Source organism: Pyrus communis, chromosome 5 (genome assembly GCF_041283825.1).
Source record: "Pyrus communis isolate YQ-2024b chromosome 5, ASM4128382v1, whole genome shotgun sequence".
Taxonomy (NCBI): Eukaryota; Viridiplantae; Streptophyta; class Magnoliopsida; order Rosales; family Rosaceae; genus Pyrus; species Pyrus communis.
Window position 1 is genome coordinate 2767690 of NC_142569.1, and position 22075 is coordinate 2789764.

At 39.5% G+C, this 22075-nt stretch overlaps 4 protein-coding genes across 9 annotated transcripts; 2 read left to right on the forward strand and 2 right to left on the reverse strand.

Annotated features, from left to right (window-relative positions):
* The first annotated feature begins 2184 nt into the window (after positions 1–2184).
* LOC137722266 (transcriptional corepressor LEUNIG) lies at positions 2185–7991 on the forward strand. The gene is made up of 16 exons (XM_068461235.2): positions 2185–2445; positions 2583–2680; positions 3012–3124; positions 3222–3349; positions 3541–3580; positions 3668–3767; positions 4133–4179; positions 4288–4446; positions 4846–4899; positions 5090–5237; positions 5388–5497; positions 5602–5751; positions 5982–6137; positions 6653–6769; positions 6880–7086; positions 7392–7991. The coding sequence occupies exons 1-16, from the start codon at positions 2411–2413 to the stop codon at positions 7536–7538; spliced, it is 1809 nt and encodes a 602-aa protein (XP_068317336.1). The 5' UTR covers positions 2185–2410; the 3' UTR covers positions 7539–7991.
* A 462-nt stretch (positions 7992–8453) lies between these two features.
* LOC137726161 (small ribosomal subunit protein uS5c) lies at positions 8454–10993 on the reverse strand. The gene is made up of 2 exons (XM_068465041.2): positions 10175–10993; positions 8454–8925 (listed from the first exon to the last, which is right to left on the reverse strand). The coding sequence occupies exons 1-2, from the start codon at positions 10852–10854 to the stop codon at positions 8676–8678; spliced, it is 930 nt and encodes a 309-aa protein (XP_068321142.1). The 5' UTR covers positions 10855–10993; the 3' UTR covers positions 8454–8675.
* A 1025-nt stretch (positions 10994–12018) lies between these two features.
* Positions 12019–18828, reverse strand: LOC137725219 (uncharacterized). Of its 6 annotated transcripts, XM_068463839.2 has the most exons (10): positions 18696–18803; positions 16973–17083; positions 16557–16634; positions 15931–16069; positions 14339–15775; positions 14178–14252; positions 13826–13926; positions 13670–13716; positions 13501–13574; positions 12019–12916 (listed from the first exon to the last, which is right to left on the reverse strand). In XM_068463839.2, exons 5-10 carry the CDS (start codon positions 14906–14908, stop codon positions 12284–12286), a joined length of 1500 nt encoding a protein of 499 aa, XP_068319940.1. In that variant the 5' UTR covers positions 14909–15775; positions 15931–16069; positions 16557–16634; positions 16973–17083; positions 18696–18803; the 3' UTR covers positions 12019–12283. The 6 variants fall into 6 exon arrangements, with proteins under 6 accessions (XP_068319940.1, XP_088549886.1, XP_088549887.1 ...); XM_088693760.1 differs by having other exon boundaries at positions 14339–16069; XM_088693761.1 differs by lacking the exon at positions 18696–18803 and adding an exon at positions 18551–18658 and having other exon boundaries at positions 14339–16069.
* A 284-nt stretch (positions 18829–19112) lies between these two features.
* On the forward strand, positions 19113–20184 carry LOC137725220 (uncharacterized). Its single transcript, XM_068463840.2, has 2 exons — positions 19113–19314; positions 19413–20184. Exons 1-2 carry the CDS (start codon positions 19177–19179, stop codon positions 19962–19964), a joined length of 690 nt encoding a protein of 229 aa, XP_068319941.1. The 5' UTR covers positions 19113–19176; the 3' UTR covers positions 19965–20184.
* The last annotated feature ends 1891 nt before the right edge of the window (positions 20185–22075 follow it).

The window sequence follows — 22075 nt, forward strand, 5'->3', positions numbered from 1 at the left end:
ACATTTTTTTTACTTTCCACACTCTTCTCAATTTCCGGCCATCGGAGAGAATGAATTGAAGAAGATCAAAGAACAAAAATTAATAAGAAGTGTATGAAAAGTAAAAATAGATGTGTGGATAGCATTGCGGATCATATCTAGTAAAACATGAAATGTCATTAATCTATTGTATATGATATGGTCAAAGTTGATAGTGGTTGCCACATTTGGGCATTCATTGAATCCTCTGCTTCCATTCACAACTCAATTTTGGTAAACACATTGATTTATGATTCATTTAGTAATGACTTAGGTTGGCAAAGTTCGACCTTGAATGGGATGCACCTTCGCCCCGGAGTCCGTACAGTTTTGATGTATCGGTAAACTTGCTATAAGAGTATGGCATGCCTCAAATAACTATGGAGCTTTTACTCGCACCGTCCAATCCAATTGACTATGGAGCTTTTACTCGCACCGTCCAATCCAATTGACTTGGCAAAATATTTGCACTTAATGACTAGTGTTTGGCAAAAAGGGGAAATTCTGGGTGCGGTTGGCCATGCCACTTCACTCTATGATCAAACAAGTAAAATTCTCACCAATTCCTCTTGCATTTCGGCCTCACTCAGCCCCCATCGATCGAGCGATTCTTTTGTCCAATAGTCAGACAACGGCCAAAGAGACAGTCGTGGGAGTCGGGGCCAAAGAAGAAGTTTGGAGGGCCTTAAAATCGGGGCGGGGAGGAGGGTGGTTTGGGTGGGGCAGGCCTAGTTTCTTGGGTGTAGTGTCGTATTGCCGACAGGATCTAACGGCCGAACCCTAAAATTTCTCTTTTTGATCTTACCGAATGAGTAATTTGGCGGGATAATCAATGTACTATGCACGCTTATATCAAATAATTTATCCTCAATGTTAAAGATTGGCAACTCAAATGGTTAATAACAACGACTTCCTAGTTCCCACATGAAGTCACAATTCTCCTCTACTATTACGGTGTGTATCAAGCAAAAATAGTGTTTGTCACCTTACACAGAAAATGCAAGGAGGGAATCACAATATGATTTTTTTTTTCCTTTTGATTTTCTTATGATTCTATGAATACAAAAGAAGGAAGTTTGATGGACCTCAAAATCAAGGCGGAGAGGGGGAGGGGGAGGGGGAGGAGGAGGGGGAGGGGGAGGGGGGATGTGTTTGGGGGTGTTGGGGACCGAGGCTGGTTTATTGGGTGTCGTGTTGTACTACTGACGAGGTCTAATAGTCAAACCGTAAAACTTGGGCAAGGTTGGTTTTTTGGGTGTGGTGTCGTACTATTGATGGGGTCTAACGGTTGAACCCTAAAATTTCTCTTTTTGGTCTCACCAAACGAATAATTTAACAGGATAATTAATGTAGTACGCACGCTTAAACCAAATAATTTATCTTCAACGTTATAAACTAGCAACTCAAATGGTTAATAACAACGACTTCCTCCTACATGAAATCACAATTCTCCTATACTATTATGGTTTGTATCAAGCAAAAATAGTGTTTGTCACCTTACATAGAAAATGCAAAAAGGCAATCACAATATGAAATTTTTTTCCACTTGATTTTCTTATGATTCTGTGAATAACAAAAGACGGAGTTTGGTGGGCCTTAAAATCGAGGCGGAGAGGGGGTGGGTGGGTGGCCGAGGCTAGTTTCTTGAGTGTGATGTTGTATTATTGACGGGGCTAACGGTCAGATCTCAAAAAATTTCCTTTTAGTCTCACCGAACGAGTAATTTAACGTGACAATCAATGTAGTATGCGCATTTAAACCAAATAACTCACAACTCAAATAGTTAATAACTACGATGACTTCCTAGTTCCTACACGAAATCACAATTCTTCTCTACATGGAAAAAAGTGAGGAGGCAATCACAACATGAAATTTTTTTCCTTTTGATTTTCTTATGGTTCTATGAACAATCCTCCCTATATTTTCTTCTATTTCCAGCAAAAATTGTGTTGGGTTAAAGCGGCGTGGTGCGAGGCTATTGGCCAGGTGGCAAACTCCGAGTCAGTGAGTCACCAACCCGGGAGTTGCCATTGTGTGTACATGTAAAACCTCGCGAGTCGGTGACTCACCAAACTCTCTTCTCTCTATTTCTTTCTCAAATTCTCAATAGAAAAATCCAAATTTGTTGCTTGTCCCTTTTCTTTGGTTCCCTTTTTGCATGGCGCTGTCACAACTTTCTTAGCTCACTCAAGTTCTCTCTCTCTTTCTCTCTCCCTCTCTTTCCCTCTCTCCCCCCCCCCCCCTCTCTCTCTCTGTCTATCTGGCCGTTTCCTCTTCTTCTTCTTCCTCAATGATCTCAACTGGGTTTACACTAATTTCTCCAAGTCACTGACTTTCCATCTGGGTTTTTACTTTACTCCAAACGCAACTGGGTTTTTACTGGGAGGTGATCATGGGTTCAGGTTCACACTGGGATGCTGAAAAAATGTGGGTATTATTTGCTCTATTTTCTCTGTTCTTATCAAGTTTGAAATAATAAATATTGGTTTTTTTTTTTTTCTTTTCACATTCTCTCTTTTGGTTTTTAATTTGTAATCTGTGTGTATTTTGATATGTGGTATTAGGTTTAATCTGTATTTACATGACTATATGGTGAAAAAAAATATGCACGAGACTGCTGCAATTTTCAGGGAGGAGGCTGATGTTTTCAACCATCCTGTTGGTTAGTCCTTTTTTGCTCAAATTCCCCTGCTTTTATGCTTATAAGTTTTGTATGAATGAGTGTGTTGATTTAGTTGGAATTGCAATGAAATACTACCCACAATTTTGTTGATTATACTGTTGATCATACATTGTTTGAAAGAAGCAAAAATCGAGTTAATCGTGGCTGTACAGAATGTAGCATTAGAATTTCGCTTTAAAATTATGGTTTTCGATTGTGTTGAACGGTCTTGGGGAATTTGTGCTCGATTTGCTTTCAATCATGATTTCATAACCCAAAATTTGATTGATTAGAGTTATAAATTTTAACTGTGAGGCTCTTGCATTTCCAGTCATTAATAGTCCAGACGGATTCTTGCACGAATGGTGGTCTTTGTTTCATGATGTGTATGCCCTTCGGCACTTAGAGGCTCAAGAGGCCGAGGCAGGACCGTCTGCAACTGAGGTATAATTTTGCTGAATTAATTTGAAGTCTTGCTTTCCAAGTTTTGTGTAAGATGGTGCATCATTTTATATACCTATATTTTTGTTCCAATTTTCAGGCTAAGCAAATGCGAGAGAATGAAGGACAGAATAAGCGTCCAAGAGCGGCACGTAAAGCAACCACCCCACCGAAGCCTCCACAATTTTATAAGGGTACTAGTTCAAGGTCTGTTGCAACCAGGTCAAGGTATACCTTAGTCCTTTTCGTAACTCTGGATTAATTATATCAGAAGCTGATTTCGTTTTGAAATCATTTGTACAATTCATTTGAACATTTTTGCAATTCCTTAATACGTGTCCTCTTTACTGTTAGTTGGCTTTGTTTAAATCCAGAGCATTATTTTTCTCTTTTATTGACATTCTCCCTTCTTGTGTTAGCCATATGCAGCCAGAACTTCCCAATTACGCTCAACAGCAGGTACTTGGAAATTTTGTGTACTCCGTCAACTCAAACGAATAAGAACCCCAAATTGCTAGAGTGACGTAGATAAACTTAAATGTTCAGGCACAGGACAACAGAAGCTCGGGCAGGGCTGTCACTGAGGACCCTAGGCTTTATGGATTGCGTCGTACCACATTGCCAGTAACTGAAGATCTGGATTCAGGTTTGTTAGTGTTATTGGGTTTCATTTTTTGGAATTACAGTGCTCAGAGCACTGTGAAATTGCAGATATATCATATAACACACTGAGAAGAAGATATATCTTCTATACCTACATGTATCTACTACCTCCTGCTATTGTTTGATCCAGGACTAATCTTGCACTCTCTGACCATGTTTTGTGATACTTTTGGGAGTGGTCAAACATTATATCTGTCATGTCCATCACTTTGAATGTTTGTTTGTATACCAGTATTACATTATATGGTTATCTTGAATTAATTGTTTGATCCTCTATCATACAAAGAGAAGTGTTATATTTGATTTACATTATGTAGGTGTGTGATTGCTTTCTGTTTATGTTTCCAGGTATGCTTGCAGTCAATCCTGGAACACTTCATGGGAGGCCTTTAGAAGTTAGTGGTTTATAAGTACTTGTCCATTGGAACTCTTTTAGCATCATTTTGATTCAGTTTTCTTAATATTTTATCTGAAGTTGATCAAACTCCCTGGTGGGTCACCAGGTATTAAACTCAGCCTTGCAGGCTCCAAATCATAAGCAACACCAGGCTTTGAACCATCAGAAACAACAGGCTTTGAATGATCAGCAAAAACAGGGTCCAAGCCATCAGCAACAGATTCAGACGTTGACAACAGAACATCAGTATCCGTGTTTGGATCAGGTATGCTGTACCATCACCTACAAAGTCATCCCGCAAATACAACAAGCATAAGCTTTTGGCATACTTGTCTTTGTACACTACTTCCCGATTTATTTGGTGCTATCATTGACTAAAAGATACGAAAACGAATATTGGCAACCAGAGTGCAAGCTACATGTTAATAAGTTTTCAGTAGATGTTTAAAATCTTTTTCCTATTGAAAACTGATTGGTGATGATGACTAAGATGATTGGTCAAGGAAAAGAAGCACAAGTTACTAGAGGTTTAGCAGTAACCTTGATTAACACGCTTGATTAGAAACTTGGTTATTAGAAGTTTCTTGGCTTGGTTGAAGGTGATGGTTCACATTTTTTTTTTTTTCTGAAGTATATCTGTCTAACATTGTCATTTCAAAATCAGAATGGCAGACAGAGGAAGACAGCACCCCATTTGAGAACTGGAGGCAGCGCTTTGGTAGGTCATACACCTTGCAATACATGAAGATGTTCCCTTATCACATGACATCGATATTTTTGGAAGTTAATGAATGCTTTGATTTGGGGAATCTCATCATTTCTGATGGATACTTCTCCTGAAACTTATAATTTCTTGGGCTTCTATTATCCAACATTGTGCTTAATTTCTTCATGGGATCAAACCATAGGACGAAATGAATGCTAATGAAGAAATACCTGTGGAAGAAAATGCCGAATCTTTCTTGTCCACTGGTGATGACAACGTTGATGGTACACGCACTCCTTTCAGATTTTTAAGACGTCGTGCTACAGCTTGCAACAAAAATGAACAAAAAGGTAATTCATTGAGAGTTAGAAAAATAATAATGCTTTGTACTTTGTACTATCTAAATTTGTTATACTGAGTCTCAATGCAGTTCCCGTCCATGTTTTGCTCCCCATAGGATGAGAAGCTTTCATTAACTTTACTTTGTTACCAACTGCTAGGCTTCACATTTGAAGAAGTTGGTTCCCTCCACTCAAGCAAGTCGAAGGTTGTATGCTGCCATTTTTCATCAGAAGGGAACTTGTTAGCTAGTGCAGGGCATGAGAAAAAGGTCACTTGATGAAAACCATCTATCATGTTCAGTTTATTACATTCTTAGTCAGTTCTAGTAGTCTTTTTTATGAGTTTATGGCTGATTTCGTAGTCTTCTGGCAGGTTCTGATTTGGAATATGGAAACTTTTGATTTTGTTAAAACTTCAGAAGGGCATTCTCTTCTCATTACAGATGTACGGTTTCAACCAAACTCAACCGTTTTTGCAACTTCTTCATTTGATAAAACTGTGAAGATATGGGATGCATCAAACGTAAGTTTTTTCCATTCTCACTAATTTAAGACCTTGTCTTCGTATGTGAGTTGAACATACGAGCGCTGCTCCAAGTCCAAGCCTGTTGGGTCTGGCTAGTCTTATGTTGTCTCCATACTTGTATCTTCTGGACTCACACGTGCTTGCAATTCACCCCTTTGAAGTAATGATTGACAAAAGATCCTTCAACATAGATAAATGATATTTGTTACATTCTTGTGCCATTGTAGTCAAGCAGATCATTGTCCCAGCTTGTAGGGCACTCTGAGCAAGTAATGTCAGTGGATTTCCACCCAAGGCAGGTCAATCTCCTTTGCTCATGTGGTAGTAACGATGAAGTTCGACTTTGGAACACCATCCAATGTGCTTGCACACGCTTGTTTAAGGTACTAATATACCTGATCGTTGCATTTGTTATTGTTTAATGGTAGCATCATATTATGCTAAAACTTGATATCCCACATTGAGGGAGAGTTTTAAGGAATAAATTCTAGAAACTTGTCTTCTTTATCTGTATAAGTATGAGGTCTGCGCTTAAATTCAGTAGCAGCATCGTTTTATGTTGCATATCATTCAAACCTTTAGAACTCTGAGTCAATTATATGGCAATTTATTCTCCCAACGCATAAGTTGGAGATAACTTGGTAGACAAGTTTCTCTTGGAACTTCATCCCAAGGCCTTACCTAAATCTCTGATGCAGGACTGAGGTGGCAGCGGAAATTAGGTAGTTTAGCGGAAGCGAAAACACATATAATCTTAATCCTTATAAAAGTAGGAAACTAGACTAATCCCCTCGATATTAAAATAATAAAACCCTAGAGACTAAAAGACTAAAACACCCTTTAATTTAAGAAGCCACCACTTATGTTCCTCATCAATCTCCCTATTGAGTAACTGCAGGGAGCAACTAAACAAGTCAGATTCCAGCCTCAATTTGGAAAGTTTTTGGCTACTGCTTCAGGAAAAGATATCAATATATTTGATCTTGAGACTGGACGGATTGAGTTGTTCTTGACGGTAAGCCTTGAGACCATTCATGCGTTTTACATGCTACAATAGCTCTTATTAATGCATCAAGGTTCCCTGTTCTTGCTCATTTAAATTGACAGAAAGAAAACATTTTTCAGGGATCCGGACACGCCAAAGATATTCTTTCACTTTGCTGGGACCCCACTGGGAAGTATCTTGCCTCTGTTAGTGAAGATAGTGCAAGAGTTTGGTCTCCTGCGTCAAACGGGAAATGCATATACGAACTGAAATCAAATGGCAACAAATTCCAATCATGCACATTTCATCCCGGATATTCACTGCTCTTGATTATCGGTGGTTACCAGGTAACTATTAATATTTAAACTGTCATTGTGGCCAGTAATTTGGCGAGGCTGTTGGTGATTATAACCTCCCTTTATACAAAAATGGGGTTCCGCACTTACAAGTTTTCGCGGGTTCCTTAATACTAGATGCCGATCTTTTGTATTTGCATTTGATACGTTCAAGAAACTGGAAACAAGTTACTATGTAGAATATCTTTAGTGTTTGAAAATATTGTTGTTCAGGAGTCATAGGGTGATTAGTTTCTCAGTTTATGTCCACAAGATCGTAAATTTGTTCGTCTAAAGTATCCATTTGTTCTTGGCAGACCCTTGAGTTGTGGAGTCCAAGCGAGAGCAGCAAGACACTGACAGTTCCGGCGCACCAGGGGATAGTTTCTGCACTGTCAGCATCCGCGAATACTGAAATGGTTGCCTCAGTGAGCCATGATCAGTGTGTGAAGCTATGGAAATAAGACCCTTCACTGTGAAAGTGCAGCTGCATGAGAAACTATGGAGAATACGTAAATTGGGAAATCAAGAACAAAGCCAAATAGTATACACAGGAGTTTTAAAAATAGTATACACAGGAGTTTTAAAGCGTTGGATTCTGTGAACTTTTTGAACAAATTTGTCTGAGACTGGGTCTTCAACCCTTCGTTGGCCGGTGCATGCCATACGCCGGAGTGGTTGAATTTTTGTATAGGAGGAAGAAGGTACTAATTTGTGCCCTCTGGTCTCCGATACAGGCACATTTGCACTCTCAAAGTTACAAATTCGATGTAAAAGTTTTGGACCAACATGGCGAGTGTTAAATAGAAATCCGCCAAAGTTGCTTATGTTATATTATATTATGTAGTTTTTGAGTTTAAACAAGTTCATAATTTTCAAGAGAGGAATGCTAAGAAGACTCTAAAAAAGGGACTCTCTATGGACTCGTGAGCTCATGTTTTTAGCACAATATTTATAATATTGATACGGGAATTAACGTTAAACTGTAAGGTGGCAAAAAATCCATGAATATCTCCACTTTGAGAATTTCATTAGCATTTCTCTTTCTAAGGAGTACTTTCTTTTTGTTACATTGCGGAAATGTAGAGATATATATTGATGTAGCATGCATGAGATTTTCGGAGAAATTTGGGAAAAGATATTAAATTGATGGTCCATGGAGCAATTGAGAAGGCAGCCGCGTGCATGCTAAGTCTTGCGTGACCGCTAAGTAGAGAAGCTTTACTGACCTCAGTTTTCACTTCTCCAAACGTCGTGTCATTTTTACACAAAAATAAAAAGCCTCTAACGTTTGCGGTTAATTATTTGCAAGCTTTGGAGTATGAATTTTTCTCTAGACCCATTTTGATGAAGGTATAATTATCTATCGGGTAAATTCATTTATTTAAATCTCACCCGTTCATTTCAGATTGAATGCAACGTGGTATTGTAGATTCTCTGGAAACATGATAAGGCTACGCCAAGTTTAAAAACATCAAAAGCTTCAAATGAAGACAAAATTGAAAAGAAAAAAAAGGCTCTTATACGTTTACAACAAGAAGCCTGCACTACAAGAATTAATCTACAATGCAGAACAGCTGCTTTTGCTTACTTCTGTTCTATCACTTCCAAAGCTCTTCCATCGGGATACCACGCTCACGAGCGACATCTCTGAACTGCCTCATTTTCTGTACGGCAACCACCGTGGCTCTAGCATTGTTGAGAGCATTCTTGCTTCCAAGTTGCTTCCCAAGAGCATTCTCGACACCTGCCATTTCGAGAACTATTCTCACAGACCCTCCGGCGATAACTCCAGTACCAGGAGAAGCAGGCCTCAGCATCACCTTTGCTGCTCCATAATCTCCCTCAGATCTGCCATTTTTTAGAGTAAACAAAACAGGAGATGCAAAAATTAGAAGAATAGGAAGGAACTCACTTCTGTCCCATCACCAGTAATTGCATTCAACTTTAAGGAACATGATAAGAATATAAACAGTCGTTATCAAAGAAAAGAAATGGAGACAACCTTTCGCTACCTAATGTGTTCCAAACAATGGATCAACTTCAGTTTGGATTGAACAAAGAAAGTTACGAACATTCAAGTGGGACTCGCCCAGTGTAATGACAATATTGCTAGTAGTCCACATTAACATCACAACTTAACCTACTTCGATATTCCTGATATGAATTTCCACTTCCCGAGTAATTAAAGGTTACACTTAATCAAAAGTTTAATAGTTCAATTTCATATTTAACTAAGCTTTGCAATTCTTTTGATCCCATTTAAATTCGTGTATGGTTTACGCCAGAAGACCAATCTGTCAGATCGAATGAGAATCCACATATTTTCATTACATGGTTTACACCTTCTGATGCCATTTATCAAATCACTTCCTAGGCTACACGTCAATGCTATCAACCACGTGACGTTGTACCTGTATGGTCTTTCCCATACAACTGCAACAACCTACTGATTCACTGGTTATTGATAAATATGTACTACATCCATCACAAATTGGGGTTGTCAATATTAGAAGACACTGTTCCACGAAAAAATGTATGCTGAACAGACGACTTCAAGTATAAATGACACTTTAGTAACTCACCAAATATTAATCATAAGACTCAGAGAATATATAATACTTCAAGTATAGCTAGCGTGCAGTGTGATAAAACCACATATACAATCAATTTCACCTCTCCGTATTGTCTCAGACCTACGACTCCAAGTTTAACCAAGCACCATCCTCTCTCAAATATTTCGAAGTCTCATAGGCAGTCTTATACTAAAAAGCACAGGCGCGCCCAAAAATTGCAATTACATTCGATTCAAATTCTACGAAATTCCTATATGCAGAACTTTCCATGCCATCAAATGACCAAAAGTATCATTTTTAACACAATTCTCACACATTGTCATTGAAATAAACCCAACTGAAATGCAGAAATGACCACAGCTACGCAGATAGCCAAAATACTAAATGCAATGACATTCAATTCCACATTCTAAACAAAACCCTGAAAATGCAGTATTTCCCACACCACCAAAATATCCAACACAAACAATTCAAGCACAATTCAAACAAAAATTAATCGACCCCAGAAACCAAAATGACAATACCTGTGAGGAAAAGTCAGGTACTTGGTCATGGGCACACTGATAATGTTCCTTCTAGCATTCACTGCAGACTTCTGCACCGCCCCAATAACCTCCTTGGCCTTCCCGACGCCGACACCCACATTGCCCTGCTTGTCGCCGACCACCACAATCGCCCGAAAATGCAGCTGCTTCCCTCCTTTCACCACCTTCGTTACCCTCCTCACCTGCACCACCCTCTCCTCGAAACCATCTCTAATCTTCTCCTTCTTCAGCTTCCCAAAAGCCCCAAGCTTTTTCACCTTCGAGTCCATCACGTAAATGTCATTCCCCAGCATGGTCACGCCGCTGTACGCCGGGCCGTACAGCTCCTCGTACGCGGCCGCAATTTCGTCCTCGGTCTCGGTCGAATCCTCATCGAAGGAAGGCGGAGGGACGAAGTCTTCGGGGGCCTCCGGGGGCTCGAACACGCCATCGAATTCGGGGTCCTCGTTGTCGAAGAAGGAGGTCTCAACGTCGGACGCGGCGGCATTGAAGATAACGGTGGTGGGTCGGGAAGAGGAGAGGATGAGGGAAATGGGTTTTCTGGGTTTGGTTGCGGGGGTAGCTGCAGCGGTGAATGGGAGGAGGGAGAGGCGGGGAGAGGGGTGGAGAGAGAGGGAAGAGAGAGAGGAGAGAGAGGAGGAGGTTGTGGACATGGCCATGGCAGGAGGAGCAGCGAGGGGTTGGAGTTCAGTGTGGGGGTTTTGGATCAGACAGACTTATCCCCAAAAAGGCAGAAGCTTGGAGGATGGCTGAGTCATCGCCTCATCATCAAGACGATGATGATGTGTAATATGCAATTGTCAGTCGAGCATTATACGTCTAGTCGTTTTTTCCTTTATACGACTTGTCATTTGAGTGCGGACGATTGGACCGCTTACAAACCGATCCCACACACAAAACACCCTACTGTTAATCCGACACAAAAATAACAAGTTTCAGATCAACCTGTTAACAAGTGGGGTCATTATCAGGTCACTCGTTAAAGAATCGATTCGTTATCGGGTCACTCGTTAGAAACATATTAACGAATCGATTCGTTATCGAGTATGACACATAAACAACGCGAACACGACCCGTTTGCAAGGCCTAAACATTAGATATGGCAATTTCTTGCATGATTTGTTAACCCGACACAAAACGACAAAACTTATTAACAAGTCGGGTCGGTATCAGATCACCTGCTAAAAATCTGTTAAAATAACGAAATTGGCATTACACAATTCATTAAGATAAGGTATGACACAAACACCAAACATGACCCCTTTACCAACCGACCGCACACACAAAACACCTACTCTCTCTATATATTTTGATGGAATTGGATCCCATCCGAATCCAAATTGTGGGGATCTTAGGGATCCTCAGATCTTAGTCATTCGTCGTGTATCGTGTAGTCAAAAATCATTTACTTTTTTATTTAAAATTAAACACAAATAGTACCTGACGAGAACCGACCGTACGATATACGATAAACGGCTAAGATCTAGAAATCCTTATAATCTCTACAAAGTGGATTCGGAGAAGATACTCTTCCTGGACTCACTCAACGCGTTCTATCCCACCTTTAGTATATATCTCGCGTGGCTCTCAATCAAAATTTTGAGCCAACTAGCTTTTAGTTTTGTTGCAATGTACTTTCCCATCTTTTGTCTTCCTTCGTTTTGGAACAAGGCATCAGGTGGAACCCATCCTAACTTTAGCTCAGCCCAACTCTCCGGCCCAGTCCATTTCAAGTCTTATTTTTTTTTCTTTTTTTGGAAACTCGTCCATTTCAAGTCTTGGGAAGCAAGGAAGACATGTAAGAAGATGCCAATTCCAGCGAAAAATATAAAAGTACAAAAATACTTTAATATTATTCCATTTGAGAATATAGTTGACATCAGAATGTAAAAATTAACAAGACATAAATAATTTGCTTTTCCTATATATCTTCTCAAGCACATGAAACAATTGATGAGATATCCTGTGCCAGAAAAAAGTACTCAACCACGCAGTCACATTTTTTTGCATACGGTCCTTGCTGATCCCCGGCTAAGTCATGTCATTGTCCGCCGTGGCCTCGTCCAGTTGGGATCAAAGAGACGATAGTCATATGTATTTGTAGCGGTTGACTTCTGGGAGCGTCCCAAGGCCTTTGTAGCAGTCATCGAGCTCAAAGTGATCCTCATCTACCATCCCCATCGTTGCTCTAGTCTCTGATGATGATAATGATGATGAAGGATCGATTCCGGCAGCCAATGTGGATGGTGGCTGGGTAGATGTCTCAATATGGCTAGCAGCAATGTTGGACAAAGTAGTAGCTTCCTCATGTTCCCTATAGTCTCTAGAGACCATAGACAAAGCATCCGCGAAGATGTTAGCTTCTTGATCTTGCTTAAGTTGTTCCACAAGTTGTTCTAGAGATAATTTGTCTACTTCGTCGCCAGCTACATAGGTATATGGTGAAGGTGAAGATAAGTTTGAGGCCACATAGGGGTTACTTCTAAGGGTTTTGGCATCAGCGTTGGGAGTGTTAGCGTTGGTGTTGGTGTTGGTGTTTGTGTTGGCAGAGTTGTTGGTGTTCGTTTTGTTGTTGTCGGTGGTGTTGGTTTTGAGGCTAGAGTTGATGTTGGGGACGATCTTGATGGTTTGATCTGTAGGGTTAGTTGTAGTATTACGCTGTTGAGAAGAGGAAGGCTCAGCTACATGTACTGGTCTTGGCACCTTTTCTACGGAGATGTACTGTTTCCTCGCATGGACGAAAAAAGCAGCTTAGTTAAGATAACATCATATTAAGAGAAGCAAAATAGTCTAATGCATAAACTGAAATTTATATCCAACAACGCAGGATTTAATATACAGCAAACAATGACAGTTCAAAATCTATGTAAGATATGACTCAGAGTAATGGTCTTTCCATAAACTCCAGATTTTCTCATTAGGAAATATTATTATTTTCAGGGGATTATTATGGCCCACTTAACTGAATTGTACACTAATACAAGCCTAAAACGCCCATTTCAGTCTTCCTGCCAGCTAATTAGAGCTGTTTCTAAACGCTCGGGTCAATTGCAAAATACTTGTGCCACACCTGTGCTTTCCAACGCATAATCTACTAGGCGCTCATCACTGGCCATCCTATCCTATCCATACATGCACCTTATTATGTACCTTCACACTATCCTCCAGAGGATATCGTTGTCATAACGTAAAAAGTAATGTCACCAGGCATGCAGCTCAGACTCTTTAATTTGTATTCAACTTTCAAAATCCTACTTTAATTTGCAACAGATTCTGTAGTAATTAAGGAAGAAAAGAGGACTCACGAGGTTCTTGCATTCATCCTCGTAAAGATAAATGCAATCTCCCGCCTGCAGCCTTTTTTTCCTAACAAAAGAGCCTGTTACATTGAAAATATGGATACTCTTAAGTCAGTAAACATGATATATCGCGTGTTTGTCAATGAACATTAAGAGCAATTCCGTCGGTTTTTACCTGTATATTCGAACACATACATTCTGCTTCTGTTGTTTGACCAGAACCTGTGTAAAATTAACCAAGCAGAAAAAAATGGCTTCAATTAATTGGCAGAAAACTCTTGCATGGTTTGCCGTTAAACTATAAAATTAATAGTACTGTCCATACGCTTACTTGTATTTGAATTCCCAATGCCGGTTGGAATGTACGTCTCTGACAGTCAGCTGGATGCCTTCTCTGTCGGAGAGCATTGGAAGGTTATTTTCCGCTTCTTTCTGTGAATGAGGAGAAAACGCATACAGAGAAGCAATGTTGGTGCAAAATTTTATAAATGAGGAAGGGATTTGTTACTAGGCAGTCTAAATCAGAAACATTTTGCAATCGTCAATAAAAGTGAAAGAAATCAAACTAAGAAGTTGGTTGGTTCACCTTTTTAGTTCTTTCTCTTCCATCCTCGTTTCTCAGAAAAGGAAAAACAAAAAGAAGTAAAAGGGACTGAAAGTGCCAAAACAAACAAAGACCTCACCTTTGGTAGTATAATCCTGCCCAAAGGTCCAACATCACTATTCTTTAACTCCTTCTTAAAAAGCGGTCTCAATTTCTGTTAATAAAAATACACAGAATTAGTAGTTTAAAGAAAAACTCATTTGAAATTCAGATTCGAGGAGGTAAAAAGCAAACCCATACCTTGTTATCCGGCGTGCAGAACAAGTAGAGCTGTTCTTTGGTGTCCTGCAAATCAGCACCATTTCCAGATGATGATGTGGAAAGGATTCCACGAGTATCATCATCACCATCATTCCCATGAAATGGAGGATGCCTGCTCAATGGGGGAGAACAAGTACAGGAAACTGCAGCGTTGGCTGCGTTTCTGCTCAAACTGAGACTCCTCTGTCTCGCCATCTTTCTCTCTTTTCTTGCAGACTTGGACATAAGTGCATCCAATATCCATCCTGATTGGTCTCGGCTGGCCTGTTCTCTGGAAAGAACCATATTCGGTTGGGCACCGACCAGGAATGGATACATATGGAGACCGGCCTGATGGTACAGGTAATGATTATTTGCATGCGGGAATTGCAGGCCTGGATTTGGTGCTAGATACTGCGCCGGGTAATACCTGTACTGAGTGGCCAAAGGACTACAAGTAGTTGAAGGCAAACAACTCACTGGTTCACAAGTGGACTGTGAGTTATTTGTCTTGTGAGTAGAGGTTACGGTGGTTGTAGAGGGCATAGATGGTGGGTTGAAGTTCTCCATTGTCTATGAACACAGAGCGCTTGTTGATAGCGAGGGTTGGTCTTCAGAGAAGGTAGGGGATGGTTTTATGTTGGTGTGTGTGAGTGAGGGTGAGGGTGGGGTTGTATAAGCTGCAGGCCATGGGCAATTTGGTAAACTGGGGATGCTGCCAGTGGAGAGAGTACAGGTGTGGACAAAGCAAGAGGAACACGTAAGGGGTGCAAAGGAGTGGGGAAAAGCACGTGAGGGAAAGGAAGCAAGACGAAAGAAATTAACGAAAAGGCTGAGGAGGAGTGCCAGATAGAGAAAATTGGGTTGAACGAGAGAGTATACTGTAAGTGTTATGGAAAGTTTGACAAGGTGGGGAGCGAATGACAAGTGGCCGGAGGGTGGTGGTTTTGGAATAGCCATCTGACCAGTGTGTAAAAGAAGAACATAATCAGAGAGAAGAGTTAGAGAGACACATAGAGGAGAGCGACATTTTCTGGCGCCTCTTTTAGTTCAAATGTGGTAAACTTGGGCTATGAGAGTCTGACTGTATGGACATATGTGGAGCCATACTCCTCCATCCTTTTCTTTCACAGAACACCATGGAAAACCAAGGCAAGCCCATACAGTCATTGCCTTCTGTCAAACCACATTTTCTCGCTCCTTTGCCTCCCTCACTCTCAAGACTCACACTCTTTCCCTCTCTAAATCCAGCATCCCAAGAGCAACTGGTGGAGGTGGATTGTTATAAATGTTATAAAAGGAAGAAGTAGAGGGACTGCTATCTCCAGGGATGATTTCCTCTCTCTGCAACCAAGCCCAACAACGCCTCGTATGACAAGTACCAGAAACGCCATCCTAGACAAATTGAAGCCCAAGATTGCAAATTAAGGCCTCCTCCTGAAATAGCAAACCCAGAACTTCCCCTCTTAAGTTGTTATATTTAAAATTTTATATTAAGTTTTTATAGCTAGAGGGTTAGAGGTTGTAATGTTAGGAATGTGAGTAAACGATTGTTATAATGTTGGGAATGTGAGTAAAAGGGGTAGCACAACCTGATGAACTCAATGGAACTTGTGCTTTTATTTTCGTCATGCACTGAATCACTTCAAGTTCATGGTTTCATGCCATGTCTCGCTTGCTTGGTATTTCTTCAATCACAAAGCGAGAATCAAAACTGCTTTTGAGTCCATCCTACATCAAAAATAAAATCTCGTTAGCACTTTTGTGGTTGCATTAGCATAATCTGTTCGAAAAGTATTGAATAGAGTGCTTTCCATTATTATTTTCTATTCCCACCAGTTGCCATATCCGTATCCACTAAAGAGGCTACCATCTTTGGTTTTGGACAAAATTAGAAGCAAATTGAACTTAAAATTTTGCAATTCATGATCTTCCCTTTTAGAATACTTTTAGATATCTTTTGACTCCATCCATCACGTAATGGATTCAAATTTATCTGGGAGATCCATAAGGTAAAGGTAATAAAAATTTATATACAAAATTTAAGCATAGAAGTTAATCCAAAGCTGGAAAACCTAACAGAGGCCTGATAACTTAAACCATAAATACAAATTCACACATGGTACCTGCTGAAAAAAAGAAATTCATTTATAATATCATAATAACAGAGCTGAAAATGAAAAGCGATATGAGTGCAGTATTGCTGCCTAGTACTTACAAAGTTAGCCACAGAATAACTGTGGTAATCACATCTACTAGGAAGCTCCATTACAACGATTTCCTCGTATATTCATCACTGGGACAGCAAAAATTTCAACTGCTTGTATAAGAAAGAAGGTATGGCAGATTTATAGCAATAACAGGGAAGAAAAACCTTGAATACCGAATTGAGATGAGACCATAGGATAACTAGGATTTATATAGAGGTGATAAAGAGGCTCAACAAAAATGCATGCAAACCAAACATGTTAGGTGATTACACCTGCCCCAGACCGTTATATAGATATGTCAATCATGCAGAAAAATGCTCTCAAGTTGTGGAACGTGGATGCATAAAGGTTCGACAAGGAACATGCAAACCAACACCTGCCCTAGACGGTTTTATAGATGTTGATCATGGGGAAAATGCTCAACCTATTCGAAGCAGATTCATATCGAGTTGAGAAAGTTATTGAGAAGCTGCATGCAACCCAACACCTGCCCAGGCGGTTATATATATGTCGATCATGGAGAAAAACGCTCAACCTGTTCAACGTGGAATGAACTCATGGTCAAAAAAGACAAATTGGTAAGTAAATCAGTTTATCATGGGAAATGATAAACACACTTTTTTCTTTCTCCTCCTACAACCCGTTTAATCTTGTCCATTGTTTCTGTTTGAGTTATTCAATCCAACGACCAGTAATAAAGAGGGGTATGTGAGAGGCTAAAAAGAGTGTGTGAAAATTGGCTCCCTTTATCCTTTATGTATGTTCCTCTTTTAATTTATTTCATTCTACTGTTCAAAACTAAAGAGTTTTAGGCTGCATTAGTCAAAAAAATTTTCAAAAATTAAAAAGATTAGCAGGCTGAATATGGGACAATTTGAAACATGAGCGGAGACATGTATAATCAATATTCAATAATGATGTTATATGGATTATGGAATAGGATTTCCCAAAAATCAGAGTAAGACATCAAAAACATCCAGGACCTACAAAAAACCTAGCATCCTAACACTAGATAATTTATGTTTTGCGAAATTTATGTTTTGTGAAACTTATCAAAGTTAACAAGGGTTAGCCAAACAAAGGAAGGACTTCTAATTTGGGTTCTAGTAATTCATATATTTGTAAAGATGAACTTGAGTTTAATTTGTTTCAGAGTAGAAAAGATCTGCATATATGTTATATATGCTAAATAAATACTCAATAGAGCTAACATGAGTAAATAATTAGGATAAATGGAAGAACATAAATTAGCATTTTATCAATCTCCTGCAAATAGACCTCTATGATAGATGGAACTGCAGTAAATACATTTATGTATTCAAGTAAGTGAATTAACAGGAAGGATTTCATTAGGTTCTAGACTATCTGTTCGAGATTAGTTCTTATAAGGTATGAATATGAAGTGAGGTCTAATTCCTTTCAGATAGAAAGAACAATACAGAAGGAAAGCGACACAACGATATATCTTTCTTAAGGATTATTTTAATCAAGATTCGGACAAAATTCTAATCTAGGTGAGTGTAATGATAAACTTGGTCTTCACCTTTGCTTCATAAGAGACTTGTTTGTCAAATTTACATGACAATGCTCTACTTAACTGAATAATGTAACCATGGTTCACCAAAAATCACAGAAATTTGAGATCATCTGCTGCAAAAATATGGAATAGACCACTAAGGAAATGACATTGGTCAGATCTAAGGCATGCTTCTTAGATTCCGGAGAAAAGTGCGAAATGACTTTTTTGGAGTGCAAGTAACAGTTCCCGTCAATGACTTATCTTAAGAAATCTAATAAATTGAAGCTTCACAGCCTCATAGATTGCACATACAAAGCTAAACATGGAAGAGAAACACCAATTAACAACAAACAATGATCAGCTTCCAAAACCAAATCAACCAAATGAAGCTATACTTTTCTATGAAAAAAAAAACACCCATCAACTCCTGAAGCGTACCAAATCAACCAAATGAAGCTAAACATTTCTATGAAAAAAAAATACCCATCAACTTCTAAAGCGTAAAGAACAAATCTTTAGCGGGACCCCTCAATTCCCAATTCAATCCAGTTCTAGGGATTTGAATATGAACTTGTTAATTAAAATATATGTAGTAAAAACAAGCAAAGAGAGGAGCTTTTGTCAGTACCTGAAGACGGTGGACTTCCGAAACTAGCCTCGGTGGCTGTCGTACCGGAGCTGGGGAAGAATGCGCCCCAATTGGCATTATTTTGCCGGACTGAAATCTTCGGATCAGTAAAAACCCGAATAGTTTGGGCTCCAAAAAGCAAATTGATGGGCTTTTATATCCCTCTTGAACATGGCCCACTTCTTTTCCATACTTTTCTAGGCCACAAATAAATCAAAATGATATGGGCTTTTAGCCCTAGAGCCCATATTAAGATTGAGGATTGAGAGTCGACTATTGAGACAAAATTGAGAGTCGGCTACTGAGACAAAAGTGGTGATCTATGTAGGCTACAGGAGCTCCCCAGCAAGTGACAGGACACGTGTCAAGCGCCAAAGCTGCCACCACTCTTCCTAATCTCGTTATAACATGCAAACCCTAGAGGCGGTGATAGGATAACACAAACCAACCGAAGGAAAGGAGAAAAGCAGAGCAAGCAGACATGGCAGTGCTTTCTGTAGCAGATAATGTTTTGTTCAACCTCTCCAGATCTTTTCCTCGATCCCCTCAGCCATTCTCTCTCAGATATTCACCTCAGAAAGTCTCCCGCGTCTGCTTCACCTCCGCCTCCAAATCCGAGGTAACATTTACAAATACGGGTTAGGCTAGTTAGTTAGGGCAGTATGCTCGTATTGTCAAAAATTGTAGTTTTAACATATTTGTGTCGACTGATTTCAGGGACGAAATGTGGCAGGAGAGATCAAAGGATATGACAAAGCGAAAGAAACCATGGGAGAAGGCCTAGAAAAGACGAAGCGAAAAGCCGAGGAAATGAAAGAGACGACCAAGGATTACGCGCAGGAAGCAGAGGAGAAGACGAAGAGTGCAGCTGAGACTATGGAGGAGAAGGCGAAAGAGGGAACGAACAGAGCAGCGGAGACGGTGGAGAGCACCCAGGAGAAAGCTAAAGAGTACGGTTACGAGACTAAGGAGAAGACCAAGGAGATGGCGGACACTGTGACAGAAAAAGCGGAGGAGGGGACTCGGAGGGCAGCCGAGACAGCGGAGAGCGTCAAAGAGAAGGCCAAAAAGAATATGTCGGAGATGGGGGAGAAAACAGAGGATGCGGTGGGAACTGTGGCGGAGAAGGTTGAGGAGGGGCGTAGTAAGGCGGCGGAGACGGCAAAGGACACAGTGGAAGGGGCGTGGGGGGCGGTGAAGGAGACAGGGCAGAAGATTAAGGACACGGTGGTAGCTCCTGATGAGGAAGTGGGAGGTGGTGGCCATTGATGATGACTCTACTAGTGAGAGTGATGGCGATGGCGTGGCGGAAGGGAAGGTGATGGATGCGAACTAAGGCGGCATGCCGGCAAGGGCCTTGTGAAGTAATATTGAGACTTACAATATTTCGTTTTTAATTTGCAACTGTTGTGATCGATGAATTAGGTTATTTGCTTTTTGCAAATTGTGCATTCTAATAATAAATCTAAAGGAAAACTAATGATTAAAATGGTTTGAAATTTTTTTGAATTTTAACGATAATCTTAAAATAAAAGATAAAGTGAGATAAAATAAAAGATATCATGAATAATACTTGATTTTTTAGTGTAAAAATATGATTTTTCGTTAAAGTGAATGAGATCGGGAGTTTTTCGTTAAACTTCCTTAAATCTAAACCATTGACATAACCCGTGTTTTGAGATGCATTGACATTCATTTTGTAAAAGGAATTATTTCTTCTCCAAAATCAGAAAAAATTAGAATTTTGATTGTCACACCCACAATATCTCATCTCCGTTCAGGTTGATGCATGCCTTTAGATTAATTACTTGGTCAAGTAAAATTGCAGTAATCACATCGATAATCAGAACCAATTAATCAAAATTAATGATGGTATTTGAAGTGTGAACTGTGTTTGTAAAGGAAGTCCACACAAACTTCATATTGTGTTTTACAATTTAGCAATTATGCGAGTTTCAATCTTGCGAATGTCCTTACTACTTTGAAATATGGTTAGTGTGACGGTACATGATTAGTGTGAGTGTAGATCACCAAAAGGAGGTGACATATATCATGCTAATTACGCCTGATTCGATTATTAGCCGACCTTGCATTTTGAAACTCTTATACATTATGTGGCTTGAAATGAACTGCCATGATTTGTTCTTGAGACCACCCATGGCATGGCAGCTTGGTACCATGGCAGCTTATTCTCCCCGTTCGTTGTGCGGCTTGTGCCTCTTTTGCTTAACGTAGGTTAATAAGAATTTCGAGGGGACACGAACCAAAAATATTAAAATTATTTATGAAATAGTTTAAAATATTGGTGAAAACTAAATAATACTCACAATTGTGCACTACTATCTACAAAATTTCAGCTACGAGTGGGTTTGTAGGTTAACCACACTCCTGACTCCTTCTCCCCTCCCTCAAAGTTATCAATTCGATGATGTCCAAAATCCTATGTACTCATCACAAGACTTGAATTGTCAGTTTCAACGCGAATGCCGAAATTTGTGATTCAAAAAGTTCTCCGACAGTTGTGATTCAAAAAGTTCTACCCTGGATGGAACCACATTGATACTTCCAGAGTTAAAAAGGTTATTGGAGATGGCGGAATCACTATTAAGAGTTAAAAGAGGTTCTCGTAGATGGCGGATGCATGTTCAAGAGTTATAACCTTTTAAATAGACGAGAGGAACAACATGATTTAGATGCATAAGTGAAGAGACTTCAATAACAGGATTTAGATGAATAAGTGGAGAGACAACGACAATTTTATATTTGGATTGGAGAAACTGAGTTTTTGATGGTTTCCATGATAGAGGGTTAGAGGGCTCTTCTAATTTTGTTAACATGGTGAATTATGGTGATGACAAACATTGGAAAGAAAATGTCAACATAGACAACAATTATTTTGTGTGAAAAATAATTTAGGTAAGATTAGGATTATAAATTGTCTTTCTAATTATATGTTGATAAGTTGTTTGGACCCGATTTTACATTTTCGGTCCAAGCAATTAAGACCGTCGGATGATTATAAAGAATTCTAGACGTTGGAATGTGATCAACTTTGTAGTATTATTGGCTTGTTTCTAATATTTTTCTAGATATTACTATTAGATTATTGTAGTTATTATCTTGTAAAATACTAAAATGAGCTTGAAGAGTGCAGTTTGAAATCAAGGACTTTTCTTCCTCCACAGGTCTGGTTGGGATTCTTGTATTGGAGTTTTTAAGTGTATTGGGAGAGTATCTTCGAATAATTCAAGCACGGAGTAGTTCAAGCAACATGTGCAGATATGGAAGAATCATAGCCACTGAGTATCTTGGCAAAATGACAAGTATTTTAATTAAATGGGATTAATGAAATTGCATGCATTATTCTATCCAGGAAAAGG